The 26,826-nt window shown below is 40.4% G+C and overlaps 1 protein-coding gene across 4 annotated transcripts in view; it reads right to left on the minus strand.

The window, feature by feature from the left end:
* The window catches only part of ADAMTSL1 (ADAMTS like 1), a 479,878-nt gene that overhangs the window by 266,090 nt on the left and 186,962 nt on the right, over positions 1-26,826 (minus strand). For all 4 annotated transcript variants that reach the window (XM_081499058.1, XM_081499072.1, XM_081499064.1 and 1 more), the window contains exons 5-7: positions 24,266-24,392; positions 13,461-13,535; positions 8,322-8,479 (exon numbers count right to left, since the gene is read on the minus strand). In XM_081499058.1, the coding sequence (XP_081355184.1) occupies positions 8,322-8,479; positions 13,461-13,535; positions 24,266-24,392 (360 nt within the window). The remainder of the gene's footprint in view (positions 1-8,321; positions 8,480-13,460; positions 13,536-24,265; positions 24,393-26,826) is intronic.

A 26,826-nucleotide genomic window follows, 5' to 3' on the forward strand; every position in this document is an offset into this window, starting at 1 on the left:
ATGGAGGAGCCTGGTAGGCTACAGTCCATGGGGTCGCTAAGAGTCGGACACGACTGAGCGACTTCACTTTCACTTTTCACTTTCAGGCACTGGAGAAGGAAATGGCCACCCACTCCAGTGTTCTTGCCTGGAGAATCCCAGGGACGGTGGAGCCTGGTGGGCTGCCGTCTGTGGGGTCGCACAGAGTCGGACACAACTGAAGCGACTTAGCAGCAGCAGCAGCAGCAGGAAGGGAATAAAATGGAAAAGAGGTGAATCTGTTTATTAAATGCCTCAGTCTCCTATATTTTAATTTTGGGCCGTTCTGGTGGTAGATAGTGATAGCAAATTCTCAAGAAACTGTAAAAATACTTTAAAATGCTTTTGTGGGCTTTTGAGAATATGCCACGATAATAAGATCTTGCTTATGGCACTTCAGTCAGTCAGTTCAGTTGCTCAGTCGTGTCTGACTCTTTGCGACCCCATGAACTGCAGCACGCCAGGCCTCTGTCCATCACCAACTCCCAGAGTTCACCCAAACTCATGTCCATTGAGTCGGTGATGCCATCCAACCATCTCATCCTCTGTCATCCCCTTCTCCTCCTGCCCTCAATCTTTCCCAGCATCAGGGTCTTTTCCAATGAGTCAGCTCTTCACACGAGGTGGCCAAAGTATTGGAGTTTCAGCTTCAACATCAGTCCTACCAATGAACACCCAGGACTGATCTCCTTTAGGATGGACTGGCTGGATCTCCTTGCAGTCCAAGGGACTCTCAAGAGTCTTCTCCAACAACACAGTTCAAAAGCATCAATTCTTCGGCGCTCAGCTTTCTTTATAGTCCAACTCTCACATCCATACATGACTACTGGAAAAATCATAGCCTTGACTAGATGGACCTTTGTTGACAAAGTAATGTCTCTGCTTTTTAATATGCTATCTAGCTTGGTCATAACTTTCCTTTCAAGGAGTGTCTTTTAATTTCATGGCTGCAATCACCACATGCAGTGATTTTGGAGCCCCCCAAAATAAGGTCACTCAGATGGCTAAAAATACTTAATATTGATATAGTTGTCATTCTATTGCCTTTCTTTTCCATATTTTGTAAACTCTGCAAAGGCAAGTACCATTCATCTTGCATACTCTTCTTTCTTCAGCATCATCCACAGTGCGTGGCATACAGCAGGTATTCAAATAATTGCTGAATGAATGTATGAATGAACCAACCAATGAATGATACTGATTATGGTCCTTTCAAGCATTTTTGGAATTGCAAACTATTATTTGTGACAAATTCTTGGAAGCATTACAGCTTCTTGAGAATTTGGTGGCACAAGTAGTAAAGAACCCACCTGCCAATGCAGGAGACATAAGAGGTGCAGTTTTGATCCTTGGATCAAGAGTATCCTCTAGAGGTGGGCATGGCAACTCACTCCAGTATTTTTGCCTGGAGAATCCTATGGATAGAGGAGCCTGGCAGGCTACAGTACATGGCGTTGCAAAGAGTTGGACACAACTGAGGCGACTTTGCACAAACCACCAGAACATCCCCAAATTAAAATATAGTAGACTGAGGCATTTGGGCTTCCCTGGTGGCTCAGATGGTAAAGGATCTGCCTGCAATGTGGAAGACATGAGTTTGATCCCTGGGTTGGGAAGATCTGCTGGAGGAGGGCATTGCAACCCACTCCAGTATTCTTGCCTGGAGAATCCCCATGGACAGAGGAGCCTGGAGGGCTACAGTCCATGGGGTCACAAAGAGTTGGACATGACTGAGCACAAAGGCATTCAATAAATGTTACCTTTTTATATACATCTTGCAGTTTTCTTGAAGATGTTGCCAATCATTTCTTGTTGATAAAGTGTTGGTAAAATTGATTATGTTGATAAAATTCATAAAAAGAAGCAGATTGTTACAACATAGCCCTTGGCCAACAGTACTTTCTGCCCTATGAAAGCTACCACTTTAAACAGGATAGTAGCAGAAAGGGCTTATAAAAATCCTAGTTATTATTGGAATAAAACATAGACTCAATTTTTCCACTGTTTTAACAGTTGGAAATGCTAAGATTCGAGGTTATTCAGTAAAAATAATGAAAAAAAAATGTTAGCACCCAACTTTATTTTTACACTTCCTATAGTGTTTTCTAGTCCTCCTAGAATGCCAGACCTCAGTACTGGGAGATATAGATAACAGTTCAGCCCATAGGCCCTTGGCTCAGGGTTGCATGAGACATGTTGGTTATGGATTTACTGCCCAAAGTACTTGAGTAGGGTAGTGGATCAGAGATGCTTCTTTATAAATAATAACTGTAATGTTGGCTAAGGAACAAGAGGAGGAAGCAATGCGTTAGGACGAAGATGCTGAGGCAGGGCAAACTAAGGTCTAAGGGAAGGCTGGTCTCAGTGCTCATATGGAGAAGGAGGACAGAGAAGAACTGAGCAGAGTGCAGCCAGAGGAGGTAGGATTGGACAAGGGCCTGCCACTCTCAGTGTCAGAGAAAGGTGAGGAGTTGGTTCTCTGACTCTGTCTCCAACCTAGCTGTACCATTGGTAAAACAAGGTGGGGAACTCAACAAGAAATGCAGTATACAGTAATCAGCTCAGTTCTAGAAAACTGGAATTGACTCGCATAAAGGAGCCTATTTATTGGAGGAATCACTACCTGTAAAGGTTGGGTAGGAAAATGAATCACTATTTATTACATGCTTCTTTTTTTCCCCCATAGTTAATTTAGTCTTTTCTTCTCTAGAATGTTTGGATTACAAAAATGATTTTCCTTTTGTATGAACATAGGTGGACAGGTGTGGGGTGGCCATCTAGAGACAGGCTGGGTGGTAGGGTGAAATCAATCGAAATCAATCTGTATTTAAACATTTGCCAAAGTTCAGCCTCCACAAGAGAAAGAAAATGATGATTTCAATCCTACCTGAGATTCACAGGCTACCCAAATTTCACAAAGTCTATCTTTATCACATTAGCTTGTAGCAAGTATCTGTAGCTTTTACTATCTGTTCATTTTATTTTGGTACTTAATTATAGCCATCACTATTTCAAAATTCCTATTCAGTGTTTTCTCTCTCAAACGGCATCATGAACTAGGGAAGGGCGGATACCATGTTTCAAAATCAAGCTGCCCCATGCATGAAGTATCTCCTTAAAGAAGAATACACATGGAAGTTCTGTAAACTTACCTGATGAAGTGAACTCTCATAACTTCCTGTGTGTGATTTCTGCTTAGGAGCCCTGCCTATTGTTTTGCCTTTAATAAAAACAATTTGGAGGATGCTGAATTATGTATAGGGTTATGCTTCTCTGATAGCTCAGTTGGTAAAGAATCCACCTGCAATGCAGGAGACCCCGGTTTGATTCCTGGGTCAGGAAAATCTGCTGGAGAAGGGATAGGCTACCCATCCAGTATTCTTGGGCTTCACTTGTGGCTCAGCTGGTAAAGAATCTGCCTGCAACATGGGAGATCTGGGTTCGATCCCTGGGTTGGGAAGATCCCCTGGAGAAGGGAATGGCTACCCACTCCAGTATTGTGGCCTGGAGAATTCCATGGACTGTATAGTCCACGGGGTTGCAAAGAGTCAGATACGACTGAGAGACTTTCATGCTTATGTCTGTCCAGAAAAAATATGAAGGTGTCATTTCTGCTTAAATATCCTAACTTTGCAAATAGGAAACCACCAGCTTTCTAGTACCTTAGAGTACTTAGGCAAAAATTAGGATATCAATCTTCCTAATCAAATTTCCCAACTATGAAAATGTAATGCAATTAGAAAATTATCCTCTGTAGGAAATAACTGTTCTTTACTTGTCAGTATATGAATTGTGAATCAGTGTTCTTGTTCTTAGTATGATGATTGGTTACTATTCTGCAGTGCCTGCGTGTGTGTGCTAAGTCACTTCAGCTGTGTCCGACTCTGTGCCCATATGGACCATAGCGCACCAGGCTCCTGTGTCCATGAGGAGCAGGAATACTGGAGTGGGTTGTCATGCCTTCCTCCAAGGGATCTTCCTGACCCAGGGATTGAACCCACACCTCTTATGTCTCCTGCATTGGCAGGTGGGTTCTTTACCACTAGTGCCATCTGGGAAGCCCATTCTGCAGTGTATTTTGGCTACTTTGATGGCTTAAGTACTCACTCATCACTTTTTTCTTCAGCTAATATGGCTTTCTTAAATTTTAAAAATGGTTCAAACTGAATATCTATAAATATACCTTAGCTGCTTTCACAAGAAGAGCTAAGTTCAATGTTCTGAAAAAGAATGGACTATGAGTAAAAAAACCCCTCTTCTATCTGAGAAGGTCCTTATCTTTTACTGGGTCTGTAGCTTCTGGAAAGATAGCCTGGTAGGGGAAGAAGGGGATGCTAAGCCAGATAATTTTCTAGCCAATAGCCAATCATCCTCAACAATTAATGTGATTACAGGTATGCCTACATCCATTTGTCTTATAGCTACACCTGCCAAACTGTTCCTGGGTATACCACTTGTAAATGAATCAACCTCTGACCATTTTCAGAGAAGTGGTTGTATGCCATGGTGTAGAGAGAGTATTGTAAAAAGTTTGACCAGAAGTTAAAGCATTTGAAAAGATGGAAAGGAAGTCACTCAGTTCTATTTGCTTTTATATACACTACCTCATTCAATTCCTTACAAAGACTCTATGCGGAGAGATTTTTATCACCATTTTTCAAATAAGTAATAGGCTCCAGGAGGTAAAACAACATACTCAAGGTCACACCTCCAGTAAGCAGGACAATATACACAATTCTAGAGTGTCTATCTTTTTTACCCGTCTACACTAGCATTGCCAAAAATGTACAGCTAACGTGTGAATTACAAATTTTTGGAAGACATGGCTTCCCTAGGAAGAGAGATGAGTGCTCAGTCCATTTGTAAAGGTGGCCAGAAAAAGAGATTCCAAAAAATAATATATAGCAATTCTCATTGTGAGAAAAATCTTTCATGCAAAAAAGTCTTTTTCTTTTAAAAAAGCAAAAATGGTATTTTGGCAATAAACTTCCTTGGAGATGTTGACAAAGTACCATTCTGACCTTGATGTATTTCATTCAGAAAGGAAGTTGTTACTTAAATAAGTGTATAATGCAAAAGAGATTATACTTTGAGTGACACTGAAAAGTGAATTATAAACTGTGTATATAATTTTTAAGCACCAAAATCATGAAAGATGATAAATAAGCAAAAGGTAATCTTTCATTTTCAGCTATTCCCTGGGGAAAATTAAGGAAGAAAAGGTTGCTTCATTATAAATCACTGGGAATAAAAATAATTTTCTTCTTTTTATTTATATCTTCTTATATTATCTTGCTTATTTTCAAGTTTGGGTAAAAGGATTTTAAAAATTATAATCTATTTTATACTAATTTTACATTTATTTGATTCTGACCTTTTCTAATGAAACTTTCATCTCCTCTCATTTGCAACCTGAAGCTAGGTCACCAAACAGGATATAATGAAAAAAATCACCAAAATGATAGCTTGGCCTGTTTTTGAAAGAAGATATTTACAGGTTGCTAGGATCTAGGAGGAGAAGGCAATGGCACCCCACTCCAGTACTCTTGCCTGGAAAATCCCATGCATGGAGGAGCCTGGTAGGCTACAGTCCATGGGGTCGCTAAGAGTCGGACACGACTAAGCGACTTCACTTTCACTTTTCCCTTTCATGCACTGGAGAAGGAAATGGCAACCCACTCAAGTATTCTTGCTTGGAGAATCCTAGGGATGGCGGAGCCTGGTGGGCTGCCGTCCATGGGGTCGCACAGAGTCGGACACGACTGAAGCGACTTAGCAGGATCTAGGAAGTTATCACAAAGTTCCCCAAAGTTAATTTTTCCTTTAATATATACTTATACACAGAGAGGAAAAAAATACTCTCTCTCTTAGCCATTCCCTTCTCCAGGGGATCTTCCTGACCCAGGGGTCAAACCTGAGTCTCCCACATTGCAGGTGGATTCTTCACCATCTGAGCCATCAGGGAAGCTCTCTTAGAAGCAATGCAGAAGACTAAAAAGAGTTGGAGACAGAAGTAAGGAGACATGATCTTTGGTCCTGGCTTTTCATTGGCCTGAGCTAAGGAATATCACTCAACTTCCCTCAGGCTCAGTGTCCTTGCAGGCAGAAAGAAGATGCCACCTCTGTCCCACTTCAGCAACTGCCAAGTCCTTTATTCATCCAGCACTTGTTGGTGCTTATTGGGCTTTTTACAGAGCTATGAAGACAGATATAATTCTGCCTTTGAGGAACACACAGAGGGGAGATGTGATGTAAATTGGAATCTAGGGTCGAGTCACAGAATACTTCTGGAAGGGGAAAGTCCTGAGGTCCAAGTATGAGTTAGGGAAGAGAATACAAGAAGAAAAGAACATTGCAGACAGAGGACACAGCATTACATGAAGGTAAAGAGTGCAAGATGTCAGGGGACTTGTCAGTCATACAGTTGACTGAAACAGGAGAGGAAAACTCAAAGCTGAGGTGAGAAAGGTAGACAGAATCCAGATTATTGAGAGTTAGACGTGCTGGGCTATGGCTTTGCATTTTAGTCCCAAAGCAAGGAGTGGAATTGAGGGGCAATGCAGGATTGTGAACAGGGAAAACACTGGTTTTTAGAAAACTCACTCTGAAGGCAGTATAGACAATGGCTCAACAGCTGGGAAACTAATTCAGAGCCCATCACATTAATTCAGGTGAGAAACACATAGACCCAAAGTAAGAGACTGGTGGCAAGAATGGAGAAGAAAGAACAGTCTTGACAGATGGCATGGAGGTAGAGCTGACAAAGTTTAATGTCTAACTAGGGGTGTACAGGGGAAGGGAAATGGTGTGAATCACAGGTTTCTGACTTGGCTAGGTAAACAGTGTGGTATTCCACAAGAAATAAAGAAGATAAAGTAGGTTTCTGGGGCTAGACAAGTCCAATTTTGGACACATTGAGCTCATTGTCCCTGTGGGTGATGTGCAGAAGGCAGCTGGCCATGTGAAATGCATTTGACAATTCTGTGAACTGTTCCAATGTGGATAATGTTACATGAATTCAATTCTATATTTTCAGTATGTGTATTAACTCTTACAAGACCACTAGGTAAATTAGTGTAAGTGGTTTATTCTAAGGGCTTCAAAAACTTAAGATAGCTCTCATTCTTTTACTGTATTTGTTTGTTAAACTGAAATTATTTAACTACCTGTAACATCATTTCTATTGTGAGCTATCTCTGATGGTTTGTGGGTGCTTGTTCATGGTCATGTAGCTGGCATCTGGACTGAATTAAAAAGGGTTACTGTGCAGATGGAGACAGAGGACAGAACTCTGGAACCCTTCTTTCATGCAACCTCATTGCGCATCATATTTTCCTAAATGCATCCCTACTTCCAGCTGCCATGGGGTCGTCAAGCCTTGGCTTAAATCACATGTCCTCTGGCTTCAGGTCCCATGATGAAAAATTTATGGAGTCCTGGACACATTACAAGTTTTACAGCTTTACAGCTGAAATCCTTCTAGTCCTTCTGACCTACTGAAGGAAAGAAAATATGTTTTATTTTATTGGGATAACCAAACATTTCTTTGAGTATATATATTTTCCCTACAGAATGTGTATGTTGCTTCCAGCAATGTGTTTTATATTACCTTGAAGAGCAGGGAAACTCTGATAGAAGGAAACAACTTGGTCTTGTTGCCAGTACAAGAAGAAAAAAACAACTTGCAATTGGAAGCATGATAAAGTCTATGGATCATTAATTTGCTTTTCTCTTTGACTGAGGATACCTTATATGAGTCAATGACTCTACCCTAGTTTGTTTTAAAAATGGTTCGTATCCCTGAACTAATCATATGCTGGCTTTTGGAGGGGAGGTCTTTTTACTAGCTTATACATACACAAATATATATAAATGTATGTATGTATGTATATATTTTCTTCCTAGCACCTTAAAATTATTCCATGTTCTTATTGCATGTTCTTATAAAGTAGCTCATGCTTGCTCAGTTGCATCTAAGTTTTTGCAACCCCAAGGACTGCAGCCCGCCAGGATCCTCTGTCCATGTGATTTTCCAGGCAAGAATACTGTAGTGGGATGCCATTTCCTATTCCAGGGGATCTTCCTGACTCAGGGATCGAATCCATGTCTCCTGAGTCTCTTGCATTGGCAGGCAGATTCTTTACCACTGAGCCACCTGTAGCTCAACACCCTTGAATTAAACATTTCCTGGATAACAAGCTTTCCAAATCTATGTCAAAGCCTAAAGTCTCTCTTTCTTCAGGGGATTATAAGTAATACTAGTTCAGATGTCGCTTGAAAACAAGGTATCTAAATGGGCTCACCTTGACAATGAAATCTGCTGTAAGTGGTCCAGCCATTCTCAGTATCTCTTTGTCTGGAAATTTCTGGAAGTCCACACTAGAATTGTCCACAAGAAAGATGCCTGTAGAGCTGAGGCTGTTTTCACCTTTAGCCCCCTGGAGGGTTTTGGTTTCCAGATCTATATAATCAAACACAGGAAGAGGAAAGAAAGATGTTCCCAGGGATACCACAGACCACACACAAGCACATCCCATACAACAAGGTCTAGAGCTACAGCAGGAAGAAGTATCATTCTTTATTTGGCTGACATATTTGAAATGTGATAGAAACAAAATAGATAGGCACTGCTAGATCACATAGGAATTGATGCAGCAAATGAAATTATTTTAAAACTTATTAATCAATAATTCAGGGCTCCCTGTCAAAAAATCTTCAATTTCCTGGATGACGTCATTTGGGTACCCTAATTCACCACAATCATATTCTTTGGACTAAACCATCTCATCCCACATACATCTTATTGACTTCAGTCTTTACAGCCCTCAGTCTAGAATTTACCCAGTAGTTTTCCTTTTTCTCTGTGAGACCCAGGGTACCTCTCTGAGTTCCTTAAGCACTCATTGGGTAATTTGATATTCATATGTTACCTTGCAGTTATTGATACTTTCTGGTTACTTATTGCATGTGTGCTATTGTTCAAAATGGAAAAAAAAAAAAAAACAACCCAAAAAACTACAGTGGCTTAAAGACAGGGAACTAACTAGACTCTTTACTTCTCTTTCCTTTTAAAATCCTTTTTAAATTCAGTCTTGTGTACTTATATGGCATCTCGTAAGAATTTAGGATGGAAAGAAGAACTTCTGGATCCCTGGAGAATTTCAGTCTGAATTTGCCCAATGACAAAGCCTAGGCAGCATCTTTTGTTTTAGGAAATCAGAGCATGCTGGAGAGGAGGGTAATTTTGATATATACTTCAACGCAGGTTAAATTCTCATGTGACTGAGTATTTTAGAATAATTGCCTGCTGCATGAAGAAACATGGTTCAATTCAGTCATTTCAGTCACGTCCCACTCTTTGTGACCCCACTGACTGCAGCACACCAGCCCTCCCTGTCCATCACCAACTCCCAGAGTTTACTCAAACTCATGTCCATTGAGTCGGTGATGCCATCCAACCATCTCATCCTCTGTCGTCCCCTTCTCCTCCCACCTTCAATCTTTCCCAGCATCAGGGTCTTTTCCAATGAGTCACTTCTTCGCATCAGGTGGCCAAAGTATTGGAGTTTCAGCTTTAACATCAGTCCTTCTGATGAATATTCAGGACTGATTCCCTTTAGGATGGACTGGTTGGATCTCCTTGCAGTCTAAGGGACTCTCAAGAATCTTCTCTAACACCACAACTCAAAAGCATCAAATTCTTCAGTGCTCAGGTTCCTTACAGTCCAACTCTCACGTCCATACATGACTACTGGAAAAATCATAGCTTTGACTAGATGGACCTTTGTGGGCAAAGTAATGTGTCTGCTTTTTAATATGCTGTCTAGGTTGGTCATAAGTTTTCTTCCAAGGAGCAAGCGTCTTTTAATTTCATGGCTGCAGTCACCTTCTGCAGTGATTTTGGAGCCCCCAAAAATAAAGTCAGTCACTATTTCCACTGTTTCCCCATCTATTTGCCATGAAGTGATGGGACCAGATGCCATGATCTTAGTTTTCTGAATGTTGAGCTTTAAGCCAACTTTTTCACTCTCCTCTTTCACTTTCATCAAGAGGCTCTTTAGTTCTTCTTCACTTTCTGCCATAAGCGTAGTGTCATCTGCATATCTGAGGTTATTGATATTTCTCCCAGTAATCTTGATTTCAGCTTGTGCTTCATCCAGTCCAGCGTTTCCCATGACGTACTATGCATATAAGTTAAATAAGCATGGTGACAATATACAGCCTTGATGTACTCCTTTCCCGATTTGGAACCAGTCTGTTGTTGCATGTCCAGTTGTAACTGTTGCTTCCTGACCTGCATACAGATTTCTCAGGAGGCAGGTCAGGTGGTCTGGTTTCCCATCTCTTTCAGAATTTCCCTCAGTTTGCTGTGATCCACACAAAGGCTTTGGCGTAGTCAATAAAGCAGAAATAGATGTTTTTCTGGAACTCTCTTGCTTTTTCGATGATCCAATGGATGTTGGCAATTTGATCTCTGGTTCCTCTGCCTTTTCTAAAACCAGCTTGAATATCTGGAAGTTCACGGTTCACATACTGTTGAAGCCTGGCTTGAAGACCTTTGGGCATTACTGTGCTAATGTGTGAGATGAGTGCAATTGTGCGGTAGTTTGAGCATTCTTTGGCATTGCCTTTCTTTGGAATTGGAATGAAAACTGACCTTTTCCAGTCCTGTGGCCACTGCTGAGTTTTCCAAATTTGCTGGCATATTGAGTGCAGCACTTTCACAGCATCATCTTTTAGGATTTGAAATAGCTCAACTGGAATTCCATCACCTCCACTAGAAACATGGATAGAGTAAGTCTAACAATGGTTTTAAAACTTGCACAAAGACCCTTGGTTTTGGCAGGGACTGTTTAGCAGAAACAACCCCTGGTAGGGTAGGGATCTGGGTCTCCTAGTCATTTAGTCAGAATGACTCTCTTCTTGTAAGTTCTGTAGATTAAGGTTTTGGAGTCAAGGACAGTTTTCAGGTCTCTGGAGGCACTAAGATACCCAATATAGTTGCACTAAATTACTCTAGATGTTGTCTACTTCAAGTTTCCTATTAGAAGGAATAGCAAGGGTATCAAATGGTTCCAATTAATGCCCATGTTCCAGATGAAGTCGAGCAGCCCTTCTCTGGGAGTAGGTCTGGCCTTCCACCCAGGCCCCAGTGCAGGAAGGACCTTGTAGAAGAATATAAGGCACACGGAGACAACATGGAGTGGGAGAATCAAAGTGGTTATCATCAGAGGAAAGCAACAGCTCTGTGTCTTTTTTCCCTAGCCTTCCCTCCTCCAGTTGCCTTCGCTAATTTGTGGAGGGATCTCCAGGACATAAACTTAGTTTTGGAAAACTCATGAAGATCTAAGCCTGAGTATCCGATTCAATTTCATCACCAGGCCTCCCAGCTATCTTTCCCAAGATACTTCTGACTAAAGATGGGCTGGGCGTGGACAGACTATCTACTCATGTCCTGGAGTGTGTGTTAGTCACTTAGGTGTGTCCAACTGTCTGCAACTCCATGTATTGTAGCCTGCTAGGCTCCTCTTTCCAGGGAATTCTCCAGGCAAGAATACTGCAGTGAGTAGCCACTCCCTTCTACAGGGGATCTTTTTGACTCAGGGGTTGAACCTGGGTCTCCTGCATTGCAGGCAGATTCTTTACCATCTGAGCCACTAGAGAAGCCCCCTAAATATTTACAGTTGGACTCATATTGGGCCAGCTTCTGGGACTGAAAGATAAAAGAGCTGCAAGAAAAACAGGGCAACATTTATTTTACTGAGTTATATTCCAAATACCCAAACTTCCTTAGTTATACATATGTTATCAATAATACTCCTGTTGGCAGAAAAAAGCAGATTCTGTTTTGCTTTTCCTCATTTATGATTATCATCTGAAGCTTCACCTATCCAATCTCTAGAGTAATTAAACCAAATGAAGCCAATTCTTCAGCTTCTTAGTAATCATATAATTAGGAAGTCTGGGATGCCACTACATTTATAAAAATGAATTTTCCTCTTACATCTATTCCTTTGGGTGGGTCCTTTCTTCTGCAATGGGGAGTTAGTCCCCCATTTGGTGATGGACTGGTCTAGATGTTTTATTTGAGCCTCTTATTGCACAGAAAAATAGTTTTTTTGACTGAGGTTGTTACACCAGCAGTTAATTCTCTCCAGTTCCCAAGGGGAAAAACAAATCATTTGAATGGTAATAGTGTACAAACATATATCATCCTTGGACATGTGAACAATATATTTTGGGGGGTTGTTCAGGGTTAAAAAAGGACTTGGATCCATATAAGGTGGTTTCCCAGAATCTTTTGACTTTGCCTGGACTGTACCTTACTTATTCCTTTATGTCACATGACCTCTCAAATCCCACCTTTCCCATGAAATGCAATTATTTTTATTTTTAGAAAGACTTCAGTAGGCTCTCTGAACTTTCACAGGCTCCAATTTGTCTCCCTCTTGTTTGTCTTTCTGGAATGATTTCATTTATAATCCAATTGCCAAAAGATAATGCTTGCTACCTAAATTGGCTTCTTAGGCAAGTGTGTGGGAGGGAAGAGAGAGCAGAAGATGATAGATGGCTCTGGAGGAAGCTAGGAACAGTCACAGCGGAGGAGATCAGAAATGCTCAAGGGACCAACTGAAGAGAAGTCTTTCAGTGAAAGTGAATTTTGCAGAGAATGCTGGCATATTCTCTCCTACTCTCTCCCGGGTTTATAGCCTGTAATTTTCTGCTTGTGATTTACAAGTCTCCATCTAAACAGCACTATATGGTAATAAAAAAAAAAGATGTGGCTATGTACTGCTGGCTTGGCATGACTAAAGATCAATCTTGCCCAGGCTTTGGTGGGACCCTGCTACCATTTGATCTTTGGGGTTATGATTACCCTTCAATCCTGAATTCCAAAAGCTATCTTCAAGATGTTAGGGTCTTGCATTATCTTTTCTACCTGGTGTGCTTAATTAGATCACATAGTTCTCTTTAAATGCCATTGGGTTAAGATTGTGAGGAGTTTCTATGTTCCTCTGAATTGATGAAGTAATGGAGCATGAGAGTAGAAATTAAAAAGAATGAAGAAGAGGGAGGGAAGGTTGGAAAGAAGAAAAACAAGAGGTGAGGCAAGGAAAAGACTGAGATTGACTGAAGAGGAAGAAGAGAGAGAATGAGAAATAACATTCACAGAATCATAAACATGTGCTTAACTCAGGAACAATCTATTGGAAGCATCAATTTTGTATCTTTCAGGATGACTGTGATTAGAGGTAATTACCAGAGAGGTTTTCGCTATCTCCTAGGCAACTGAAAGAGAAATAGAAGTACTCAAAATATCATATTATGATAGAGAATTAAGATTTGTATTCCTAAATCTTAATCTTTTCTGGGGAAAAAAAACCAGAACAATAATGACTAAAATTCCCAATATCCAAAAGTCAACAACTGAGTTTACTTACACAGGTGATCAGGTCCTTTTAAGACAAGACGAATGTGTCTGCTTCCATAGGGAATACCAACCACTGTGTTGTCCACTAGAGAGAAACAAAACAGAATCTTAAAGCACATAATTTGATACAAAATTACTGATTGTGTCCTATGTAAGGCACTGATTTACAAACACCCCCAAATGACAATCTTTTAAAAATGTGTTTAAAATCTGAACACCAATATGTGGGAATCAAAATTTCCACTTTCTACAAAATAAAATATGCTGAAAAAGCTGATCATTTGCTAATTCATGGGGATCTGGCCTTTGAAAAAAAATACATGAATTTTGACATATTGAAAAACGAATTTACAAGTGTTCATTTCTAATTTTAAAACCTGATCTTGTATTCTCATATTTTAAACTGGAGAAATTGTGTAGAATTACAAAAAGAAAATAAGTTCTAATGCTCTAAAGAAGATTTTATTATATTAAAATCTGGATTTCCCTTGAGCAAAGTGAGTATGTTGGATGAGTACCACAGATAAGAAGACACTATCTTGTATTTTTTCAACTTTCTAGGTCAGAAATCATGCTTTGCATTTTTTAATATCCTTTATGCTATCTATAGCTAATACTATATATTGTGAGTGTCCCATAAATGTTTATTAACATTCTCCCGACATTCCCTCTTGATTTTGAAAGTTTTTAAAAATTGACTGAATTAGAGATTATTTTAGAAATTATTTAATTTTCATCCTATCTAAAAACTGAGCCATAGTTCAGTGGAAGCACTCCCCAAACCTACATTTGCTAAAAGATTAGAGGAATATAACATGTATCCCAAACACATCATAGGCGTGTTCATTTAGAACTCTATTTGTGAAATGAATCCTTTATATTTGCATGGCACTGAAAAATTTCACTTTCCCCTAAACTTTACTATTTATTCCATGATCCCAAACTTATAATATGGGCAAAGAGGATGCTACCATTTCAATTTAATGATGAAGAAATGAGTCTTCTGAGAAGTATGATAAGTAACCGAAGGTCAAAGACCAGTAGGGCATTTCGGAAGACAACAGAAAGGCAGGTATTTTTAAACTCATCAGCATATTCGGAAACTCTGTGGGATTCTTTGTTTCACATGTTTCCAGCATTATACATTACCATCCTATCTATCACTGGAAGAACTTCATTTAGGTAAAAGAATCCCCAAAGCTAGCCAATTTCTCTGAACTTTAACATTATCATCCTGTATTTGGGAGAATTTAATTTCAATAAATGAATTTCAGACATTCTCTAACTTCTCTGACTCTTAGTTTCTCTGTTTGTAAAACAGTGAAACCAACACTTACCTCACAATACTACTGTTAGCAGATGTAAGTATGACTATAGATATGTATACCAAGCAGACATATAGTCTGGAACACAGTAGGTATGTTGTAAATATTATTTTATCTGTCTATTCCAAGTCTCCTTAAGGACAGGGACTGAAATGCTGATTACTTTGATGACGGTTTTAAATACTCCAAGGCCCGGAGCTCATAGGCAGCTGAATGAGAAAGAAGAATCATATGCTCTCAATTTCTTCCCTAAAAGCTTAGTTACATTTATCAAGTTTTCTACAATACTGAACATTCTACACACATTACAACCTTTTAGTTGTTTTTTAATGCCAGGCACTGCTAAAGAACAGGCTGGATTTTAGATAGCTAAGAGTTTGTGGCACAGAACAACAAAATACATAAAGGGAATACAGAAAAGGAAAACAAACGTTGAGACTGGGCCCAAGAAGCTTTAAACATCTTGCATTAAGCCATGGGTTTTTAAGCTTATAAAAGAAACTCAAAGCAGTTAAAACAATGGGCTTTCTAGAAATAGAAAGTCTTTGTTTATCCACAGGTCAAGTAAAGTGCAAGTAAAAGGAAAGCTCTCTGGCCTGGCAGTGCTCAGCAGTGGGCTTCTGACCCCAACATGGCTCAGCAGTCTCCCTCTTGTTCTGTTGAGAAGTGACTCACTTTCCACATGCAGGGGCATTAACCCAATTAACCCAAGCTTTTGGCTGGCACAGTCACCTTTGTACACTTCCCAAGGAAGATAGGGAAGAGCCTAGAAGGTTGCTGGGGGAAGAGGGTAGGATGGAGACCAGGCAAGATGGAATGTCTCCAGATTGCCCTCTGCCCTTGCCATGTCAAAGAGAAATACAGAGAACTCGGGCTAGTGCCAACTTGAACAGTCAGCAACGCATAGCATCAGATGTAGGAAGAGCCCTCACTTATCCTCCTACGGTTCTATAAAGGGTGAACAGACAACTGGTAGGTCATCAGGCAACTGCCAAATTTATTATTTTATTCCATAGATAGTATTTGAGTGTCTCCTAGTATCAGGCTTCATGTTGTTGTTGAGTTGATAAGTCGTGTCTGAATCTTTGTGACCTCACGGACTGAAGCATACTAGGCTCCTCTGTTCATGGGATTTCCCAGGCAAAAATACAGGAGTGGGTTGCCATTTCCTTCCCTAGGGGATCTTCCCAACCCAGGAATAGAAGCTGCGTCTCCTGCGTTCAGGCAAACTCTTTACTGCTGAGTCACCAGGGAAGCCCACATATCAGGTACATATTCAGTGACAAAGTAGACAAACCATCAGTCCTACATTATGGTTCCTACAAAAGGGACCTAAGATAAAATATGCAGGGAAATACCACATACCACACTCCAATCATGGAAATTCCCAAGCACATTAGTTTCTTAAGGTCCCTGAACCAAAGAATTCCATTTCACTCTAACTAGTGTGTTCCCGATGTGTTTACCCATGGAAACTTTTTATGTATCGTCTTTTCACACTGGCTGATACATCTCAGAATATACTTTGAGATATGGTGCTCTTCATTTGGCAAAAAGCAAGATAGGAAAAAAATTAATTTTATTTGCCACATATTGATAAAAAGCCAGTCTTTGAGTTGTACTAATAATTGTCTCATTTGATGATAAATTCTCAATGATTAGGGATGGGTCAGAAGATTCTTCTACTTGCTGTCTAATACAGTATGGTGCACAGAGAGATGTGGAGAAGAGGGAGTGGAGAAAAGGGAATCCTCCTGCAGTGTTGTGGGAAAGTAAACTGGTGCAGCCACTATGGAGAACAGTATGGAGGTTCCTTAAAAAACTAAAAATAGAGCTACCATATGACCATACGAGGGTCCTTAAAAAGTAGAACCACCGTATGACCCAATACTGGGCATATGCCCTGAGAAAACCATAATTCTGTCTGTTCTTGAAAGTAGAAGGTCAAATACTATCTAACACATTCCTCTTTTGTCTTTGTCCTGGCCACAGTGCCCTGTCCTCAGGTCTATGAAGTAAACCTGGCAGGTGAAGTTCATGTCCACTTCTGCCTGGCACACAGCACACTCTCTGAGTCGATGATGCCATCCACCCATATCATCCTCTATCGTCCCCTTCTCCTCCTGCCCTCAATCTTTCCCAGCATCAGGGTCTTTTCAAATGTGTCAGTTCTTCGCATCAGGTGGCCAAAGTACTGAAGTTTCAGCTTCAACATCAGTCCTTCCAATGAACACTCAGGACTGATCTCTTTTAGGATGGACTGGTTGGATCTCCTTGCAGTCCAAGGGACTCTCAAGAGTCTTCTCCAACACCACAGTTCAAAAGCATCAATTCTTTGGTGCTCAGCTTTCTTTATATTCCAACTCTCACATCCATACATGACCACTGGAAAAACCATAGCCTGGACTAGACGGACCTTTGTTGGCAAAGTAATGTCTCTGCTTTTAAACATGCTATCTAGGTTGGTCATAACTTTCCTTCCAAGGAGTAAGCGTCTTTTAATTTCATGGCTGCAATCACCATCTGCAGTGATTTTGGAGCACACAAAAAAAGAGTCTGACACTGTTTCCACCATTTCCCCATTTATTTCCCATAAAGTGATGAGACCAGAGGCCATGATCTTAGTTTTCTGAATGTTGAGCTTTAAGCCAACTTTTTCACTCTCTTCTCTCACTTTCATCAAGAGTCTCTTTAGTTCCTCTTCACTTTCTGCCATAAGGGTGGTGTTATCTGCATATCTGAGGTTATTGATGCTTCTCCCAGCAATCTTGATTCCAGCTTGTGCTTCTTCCAGCCCAGCATTTCTCATGATGTACTCTGCATATAAGTTAAATAAGCACGGTGACAATATACAGCCTTGACGTACTCCTTTACTGATTTGGAACCAGTCTGTTGTTCCATGTCCAGTTCTAAAACCTGTTGCTTCCTGACCTGCATACAGGTTTCTCAAGAGGCAGGTCAGGCGGTCTGGTATTCCCATCTCTTTAAGAATTTTCCACAGTTTATTGTGGTCCACACAGTCAAAGGCTTTGACATAGTCAACAAAGCAGAAATAGATATTTTTCCGGAACTCTCTTGCTTTTTCGATGATCCAACAGATGTTGGCAATTTGATCTCTGGTCCCTCTGCCTTTACTAAAACCAGCTTGAACATCTGGAAGTTCACAGTTCACGTATTACTGAAGCCTGGCTTGGAGAATTTTGAGCATTACTTTACTAGTATGTGAGATGACTGCAATTGTGCGGTAGTTTTGAGCATTCTTTGGCATTGGCTTTCTTTGGGATTGGAATGAAAACTCACCTTTGCCAGTCCTGTGGCCACTGTAGTGTTTTCCAAATTTGCTGACATATTGAGTGCAGCACTTGCACAGCATCATCTTTTAGGATTTCAAAGAGCTCAACTGGAATTCCATCACCTCCACTAGCTTTGTTTGTCGTGATGCTTCCTAAGGCCCACTTGACTTCATGTTCCAGGATGTATGGCTTTAGGTGAGTGATCACACTGTCATGATGATCTGCATCGTGAAGATCTTTTTTGTATAGTTCTTCTGTGTATTCTTGGCACCTCTTAATATCTTCTGCTTCTGTTAGGTCCAAACCACTTCTGTCCTTTTTTGAGCACATCTTTGCATGAAATGTTCCCTTGGTATCTCTAATGTTCTTGACGAGATCTCTAGTCTTTCCCATTCTGTTTTTTTCCTCTATTTCTTTGCACTGATCACCGAGGAAGGCTTTCTTATCTCTCCTTGCTATTCTTTGGAACTCTGCATTCAAATGGGAATATCTTTCCTTTTCTCTTTTGCTTTTTGCTTCTCTTCTTTTCACAGCTATTTGGAAGGCCTCCTCAGACAGCCATTTTGCTTTTTTGCATTTCCTTTCCATGGGGATGTTCTTGATCCCTATCTCCTGTACAGTGTCACGAACCTCCGTCCATAGTTCATCAGGTACTCTGTCTATCAGATCTAGTCCCTAAAATCTATTTCTCATTTCCACTGTATAATCATAAGGGATTTTATTTAGGTCATGTCTGAATGGTCTAGTCGTTTTCCCTACTTTCTTCAATTTAAATCTTAATTTGGCAATAGTTCATGACCTGAGCTGCAGTCTGCTCCCAGTCTTGTTTTTGTTGACTGTATAGAGCTTCTCCATCTTTGGCTGCAAAGAATATAATCAATCTGGTTTCGGTGTTGACCATCTGGTGATTTCCACATGTAGAGTCTTCTCTTGTGTTGTTGGAAGAGGGTGTTTGCTATGACCAGTGTGTTCTCTTGGCAAAACTCTATTAGCCTTTGCCCTGCTTCATTCTGTACTCCAAGGCCAACTTTGCCTGTTACGCCAGGTGTTTCTTGACTTCCTACTTTTGCATTCCAGTCCCCTATAATGGAAAGGACATCTTTTTTGGGTGTTAGTTCTAGAAGGTCTTGTAGGTCTTCATAGAACTGTTCAATAATAGTTTCTTCAGCGTTACTGGTTGGGGCATAGGCTTGGGTTACCGTGATATTGAATGGTTTGCCTTGGATACAAACAGAGATCATTCCATCGTTTTTGAGATTGCATCCAAGTACTGCATTTCAGACTCTTTTGTTGACCATGATGGCTACTCCATTTCTTCTAAGGGATTCCTGGCCACAGTAGTAGATATAATGGTCATCTGAGATAAATTCACCCATTCCAGTCCATTTTAGTTCGCTGTTTCCTAGAATGCGACGTTCACTCTTGCCATCTCCTGTTTGACCACTCCATATTTGCCTTGATTCTTGGACCTAACATTCCAGGTTCCTATGCAATATTGCTCTTTATAGCATCGGACTTTGCTTCTATCACCAGTCACATCCACAACTGGGTATTGTTTTTCCTTTCACTCCATCCCTTCATTCTTTCTGGAGTTATTTCTCCACTGATCTCCAGTAGCATATTGGGTACCTACCGACCTGGGGAGTTCCTATTTCAGTATCCTATCATTTTGCCTTTTCATACTGTTCATGGGGTTCTCAAGGCAAGAATACTGAAGTGGTTTGCCATTCTCTTCTCCAGTGGACCACATTCTGTCAGACCTCTCTACCATGACCCGTCCATCTTCTTTAAACTCTCTCTACTTCAGTTACATCAGCTTCTCTGCATGTCGAGAGATATGTCAAGAATGTCTCTACCTCAGGACCCTTGCACATGCTTTTCTCTATGCTTGGAATTTTCTTCCCCCTGCCTTATGCATGGTACTCTATCTGTATCTCCCTCAGATCCTTGCTCAAAATGCCATCTTATCAGTAAATGTTTTCTTACTAACCTATTCAAAATTACAATTCCCTCCAGTACCTTTGGCTGTCAGTCCATCCCTATCTCTAGTTCTTTTCCTATGGCTTTACTTTTTTCTATGACTTTTCTATGTTCTACTTTTTTCCTTCTCTGTTTCACTTTTTTCTATGTATCACCACATGACACAGTTACATTTAATTAATTTATTCATTTAGTCTCTTTGCCTGCCCCTAACACTAGTAAGTAAGCGTTATGAGAAAAATAGACTTTGGTCTCTTTTGCTCTTTCCTGTGTTTCCAGCACCTATAACAGTTCCTCAGCATATAGCAGGTACCCAAGAAATATTTGGTGCTGAATAAATGAATGAGTGAATTGGTGCTGAAAGAATGAATGAGTGGCTTGTGAGTATAGCCTGAAGTCAGATACAAAGGGAAATTTCTTTAGAGTTTTGTGCTTTTTCTAAAAAAATTCATATGTATTTTCTACTTGACAATATTAGGCCTGTCTTTTATTATAAACATCCTTTATCTCAATATCTTTGAGCCAGCAGGATAACCCCAGAATGTATTTACTCATAGCCATTATAAATCAGCATAAGTACAGTGTGAGAGGGAAAGTTAGGTATCAGGAGCTTCATTTTTTCATGATATTATTTAGTTTACCTAGCCCTCACCACTCAAGTGAGATAGAGAGAGAACTTTCAGATACTGAGATATTTTCAAAACACGCAGATACATTTGAGAGGTCTGCAAAACTGACATCAGATTGATACCAAATAGGCTGGTTCTGGATCTAAGTGTATTCTGAGTATACATGGAGAATACACAATATAGTGCAAGACAGTAATATTTTGATTGGGATGGACACGTACATACTGCTATGTTTAAAATGGATCACCAACAAGGTTGTTCTATATAGCACATGGAACTCTGCTCAGTGGTAGCCTGGATGGGAGAAAGTTTGGGGGAGAATGAATACATGTATATGTATGGGTGAGTCCCTCTGATGTCCACTTGAAACTATCACATTGTTAATCAGCTATACTTCAATACAAAATAAAAAGTTCAAAAAAATTTGAGAAAAAATGAGTTTTTAATTTCAAATATCAAAAGTAAGTTAATGTAAGCTAAATTTGATCATTTTTTCATTGGGTTGGGGAAGTAGGAAAAAGTGATCTGGAAAAATGGAAAGGATGAAGGCTCTCAGTAGACAGCCTTTTCCTTCAAAAGGAGGGCAAGAGTGCCTTGGTCCAGCTTATATCTGTTTTCTGCATTTGTGTTAGGTAATAATAATGTCTTTTATTACAAAGATGGCTTGTTTTTTATTCATCAGCAAATGGCAGCCACTTGATAAGTTTCTCCTACTTCTCCTTTTCCTTCTGGCATTTTCTACCATGGTCTTTCTCCGCTCTCCTGTTTTTTTCTTTATTCCCCTGAGGTTTGATAACATACGGGGAAAATCTGGATATAAGTTCAGAAGAAAATGAATTCAATGTGGGGAATATGGATATAAGGAGCTTGAAAAGATTGTGTGGCTGGCTTTTAGTGCCTTTTGGCAGAGCATAGGGAGAGACCTGGCAGAACTCCTCCAGGCCTCACGGGTGGAGAGCCGCTCACCTGGCCGGTACACTGGGCTCCGTAGAGCAGTCTCATCTCCCCTGCCTGTGGGTCATCTCACAGTCTGTAAATATAGGGTGGAAGGTTCTTCTGGGGGTGGAGAAAACATAAATGAGGCAGTTTGTTCAGCATCTGCTACAGATTGTGGTGAGGTGCATGCATAGGCTGGGCTTTATTGATATAAATCATTTTGTCATGAGGCATCGTCAGTGCTAAGGTAAACGAATCAATCGCCTTTTGTCATTATGGATCATCATGGGCTTGTGTCTTATGTGATTTACCCACTGTTGGTTTGAATAGAGCACTGTTCACTGAGGTATCTATCTGCAGACCTAGAGATGACTTATGGCTCTCAATTGGCTGCAGTTCATCCTTTCAGGGCTTCTCCAACTTTGTTCCAGTGATTCAGGCTCCAAAGGGCCCCGATCACCCTTTAACAGGAGGGCAGGGGGAATATCTGAGCAGAATGTGCAGGCTTTTTTATGAGGACAGGAACGCAGAGGGATGTGAGGGAATAAAGGAAGGATTCTCATCATGAAAACATGCCCCTGGAAGTTGTCCTATAGCAGTCACTGCACAAATGTCTGCCATCTCTTTTTGTTCCTAATGGAAGTCCTTAGATTCTTAGATAACAAACACCGATTCAATTATGTAACACCAATAATTAGAAAGACTTCAACTCTTTAGCATTCCTTGAAGAGCTCTATCAAAGTAACTTTTTATTTTTATTTTTCAATAAGAAATACTATAGAGTTTTAATAAATTCTATACTTCAAAAAATCACAAAGTACCTTTTAAATGTAATTTTTTTTCTGCAAATATCCTGCCATGACTTCAGAGATTTACAAAAGAATTATGCCTCTATCCTTCTCTAGTTTTCATCTTCTAAATTGTTTAATTTTTCATCTTATAGAATAAACTACCAACACATGATCATAGGAAAAAAAAATCTCACTTGAACGTACTACATCAATGTCTAATTTACTTTGCCCTTCATCATTCTCTCCGTTCAGGTCCTTTTTCTTTTTCTTCAGAATCACATTTTTCACTGCCTGAGGCATTTTAGAAAGGGGAGAGTTCCCTAAGCTGGCACCTCTGATATTTCATGCATTTAAAAGTTCCTAGTCTTTCTTCCCACCTCCTCTTCTTCCTCAGAGCTTAGTCCTTTTGGTGAGCTGTCTTTTCCTATCTTCTCAGAATAGTTCTCCAGCAAACAGTGCTTTTTTTTTTTTTCCTGGAGCTACAAGTCCCTTGTAGTTTAAAGCCACAAACCCCCCATACATCAAGTGTTTTCCTCCAACTAGTCAAGAAGTAAAGAGGACAAAACCACAGTCAGTAAAGAAATTCATTCTCATTTCCAAAATCACAGGAGACATGTACAAAGAAGTCCTCATTAAGGATCTGTTGGAGGATTCCAGACAATGGCAAAATTGAGAAAATATGCCAAGAAAGGTCAAGTTATTTTAGAAATGGTGGGGTGGGGAGGGAGATGGGAGGAACGTTCAGGGATGAGGGACATGGATAAACCTATGGCTGATTCATGTTGATGTTTGGTAGAAGCCAACACAATATGGTAAAGCAATCAACCTCCAGTTAAAAATAAATAAATGTGAACAAGTGCACGGTCTTGAGTACAAGGGTTGTTTTATTTCTATCTCTATCTGCTGCAGTGCCTAGAACAGTGAGTCACAGAGGATCATGTATGGTAAAATGATCTAGCTTGCTGGGTGAGTCTGTTGTTGGGTCAGGTATCTCGAGAACATATACCATCTACGGAGGACCCAGTTGGGCAGGCACTTAAAATACCTCACCATGATCCATTTAACTGCTTTAGAAACGCTCCGGAAACAGCAGAATTTTGGACAATCAAGAGGAACAAATAAGTACTTAAGCTCTAGAATCAGACTCTGGGCTGACATCTTGGCTCTGATACTTCATAGCTGTGGAACTCTGAGCAAGTCACATAATCTGTCTAAGCCTCAGTTATCTCATTCATAACATGGGGATAAACAGTACCTTGCTATAAAGTTGTTATAAGAATTAAATGAGATGATCGTGTAAAGTTCCCAGCATGTACATGTACAGCATGCACACATGTATTCAGCTGCTACAGAGAGATTAGGAAACAACAGTCTATAACTGGCTTCACATAATCACTGCCCAATATCCATTCTGGAGAAACGTGTGAACAGCACTGATCCAAGGTCACTTTGTCAGTGAAGACCATGTGATTTCACAGTGGCAGGAGAGCATTTGTTCTAATCTGCCCTCTCTCTCTGCTATTCCGCCAGACTAAGAATCAGTGAGGGGTCAGGATGTAGCCTGTCCTCACGCTGGATAGCAAAGCTCATGCTTTCTTGTTGAATATATCTAGATCTATGCCTAATTTCCTCCTAATGTGCCTCTAAAGCAAAGGTTTCCTCTGTGGGATTGCAGTGGGTGACCTGACTTGTCTTACCTAAACTAATCCACAAAGAAAGAACCTAACTCTCTTCCCACAGGGTTTTCATATTTGGCTTCATTTGGTTGGAATTTCATTCCCTAATTGCTGCAGGGAGCTAAGCCAGGGGACTATGACAAATCAGAAGGCCCAGAGATGACGCCATCTCTGTAGTGTCTTACATTTGGTTGCGGTGAGCTGGGATTTATACTGCCCGCGGACCAGCCTGCAGGTGGACCCATCTCCGTTGCAGACTCCACAGTTATCCTCCTTGATGGTGCTTCCCAGCTGGTGATCACAGCCAACAATCTAACAAAAAAGAGAGATGTGTAATTTAACTTGGTGCCTACTGCTAAAGGGATGCAGGGTGGGGCCCATCATCATCCAGTCAGCCTCCTTCATCCTTGAGATGAAGATAAAGATGAGATGAAGATCCATTCCAATGACAGGAACCAAACTGGAATTTGAATCAGGCTAAGAAGGAAAAAAATGTAGCATGGATAAAGACGTTTTCATAGTTCAAATGTACTGAAATATACAAAGAGAAAGAAAGATGGGAGGGACAGAGGGGAGAGGGAGGGAGGGAGGGACAGAGGGGAGAGGGAGGGAGGGAGGGCAGGGGAGGATGGTGGGTGGGAGGAAGAAGAGAAGGAGAGAGAGAGGAAGACCCTGAACTACTGATATTACAGAGCCTCAATTCCAAAATAATTCCCACTTTCAGTAAATATGCTTCACCCAAATCACAGAAAATACAACTGTGAGATAACTGTAGCAGGAAAAATGTTGTGAATAACTTCTATGTTAGTCTATAAGTTCCTTAGAATGTGAGATGCACAGGGGTGGTGTTCTGTATCTTGGCTTCATTGATGTTTTCCAAGCAACTAGAACAGTGCTTGGCAAATTATAGGAATTCAATAAATGTTTGGTAACTGATAATTAAACATACTCCCTTTTCTGGCTAGCACTTCAACTAAGAAAACAGAAACAGAAGCACAGGATCAGCCGACAGAAACATGGTCGGCGTGCATGCATGTGGTGGAAGAGGGGGGTTGACACAAAGGTCAGCAGAGATAGCCCACACTGAGGGCCTGCTATTGCCTGGCCCTGTCCTGTACCAGGCACAAGACACACATCTCATTCATTCTCAAGACAATCATGTAAGGTATCCCTGTTTTACCGGTGAAGTCGTGAATCTTGCCAAGGTCACTTAGCTAATAAGCAGCCGAGTTCTAAATGCATCTAATAAAACATTTGTGCTTTGTCCAAATCAGGCTTAACAAAGTCACAAGTCTTCATCACTTATGTGGGCAAACTCATTTGTATCCTTAATCTTTTCTTTGCAATGTTCAAGTTAAAAAAAATTAAATCCAAACTAAACTATAGTAGTTGTATCTCGACAGTTCTAGTGACATCTAATATCAAAAGACTTATTCTACTCCTAAACTACTTCAACTACTGTCATGGGCAAAATAAGATAAGAACTGTACAGAGACAGCTGAAGGAGCTTATCTCCACAATGTCCCCACAATCCATCCTATCTTTCCAAAGTTTGATTCTACACATGCAGAATGTAAATGCTGAATGATAATTATGATGAAATCTATAAGACACAGATAACGGGATACTTTCTTAGCATGAACTTTCTTTGAGGATTGATTTTTATTTTTTTGTACCTCCAACTAACAATTGCAAACACATGTTTAGGCAAAGGCTTGAAAAGCACAACTATGTAATACTGTGCTGCGTATGTGCTATATTTTAAAAATGTCGTTATGTGTACCTCTTCCCTAAAATCATACAGACATCTTTAAAAATAGATGACAAAACAACAACTCCTTCAGTAATTCTCTAAGTTTTGAAATGTAAAGATGTCAGGAAAAAGTAGTGCCCAGTTCTTAAGTGGGGAGTGAAGGGGTTGATTCCATCTTTGGAGTGTTCACTGTAGTCAAGCTGCAATTGGCTTCAATATGTTCAGAAGGTACAGTGAGGCCATTTCAGAATTTATGTCAGCTTCATCCATGTAGAGCCCAGCATGTGCTGGCTTAAGACTTCTTTGATGTGCTTCCCTATAACTGCAGTAAAATTATTTTCAAAATTCTTATCTGTAAATGAACCCATATAGGAGCGGAGCAACTCTGCCTTGATTCTTTATATTTCAAGCACAGTGTGAAACGGAGTGCAGAAGTAACTTATTTACAAAGACAAAAAAATTATTCAACCATTCAGCCAATAGTGATTGAAGTTCTGTTATAAGCCAGGCACTGTGCTGGGAGCAAAACCCAATGGTGAGTTAAGGACATATGGATCCACTCTCATGGGACTTAGAGTCTAGTGATGGAGGCAGATATTACACAAATCAACACACACATGCAGAATGTAAATGTAGAATGATAATTATGATGAAATCTATAAGACAGATAATGGGATACTATGAGAGCATAAATTATGGATAACCTGATCTGTTTAGAAAGGCCAGAGAAGGAATTCTCTGGCAGTCCAGTGGTTAGGACACAGGGTTTCAAGGCCATGGACCTGGATTCAATCCTGGTTGGGGAAGTAAGATCCTATAAGCTCCACGGCACAGCAAAAACAAAAACAGAACAACAAAGAAACAAAGGCTAGGGAAGATTTTCCTGAGGAAAAGTCTTTTGAGCTGAGAACCGAATGAGTCAGAGTTAACTAGACAGAGGGGAGGTGTTGCCATAAGGCTTACTGCACCTTTTCATCATGCCTACATACTAGC

The sequence above is a fragment of the Giraffa tippelskirchi genome, chromosome 1, assembly GCF_054371585.1.
Source record: "Giraffa tippelskirchi isolate mGirTip1 chromosome 1, T2T-mGirTip1v1.2.pri, whole genome shotgun sequence".
NCBI classification, from domain to species: domain Eukaryota; kingdom Metazoa; phylum Chordata; class Mammalia; order Artiodactyla; family Giraffidae; genus Giraffa; species Giraffa tippelskirchi.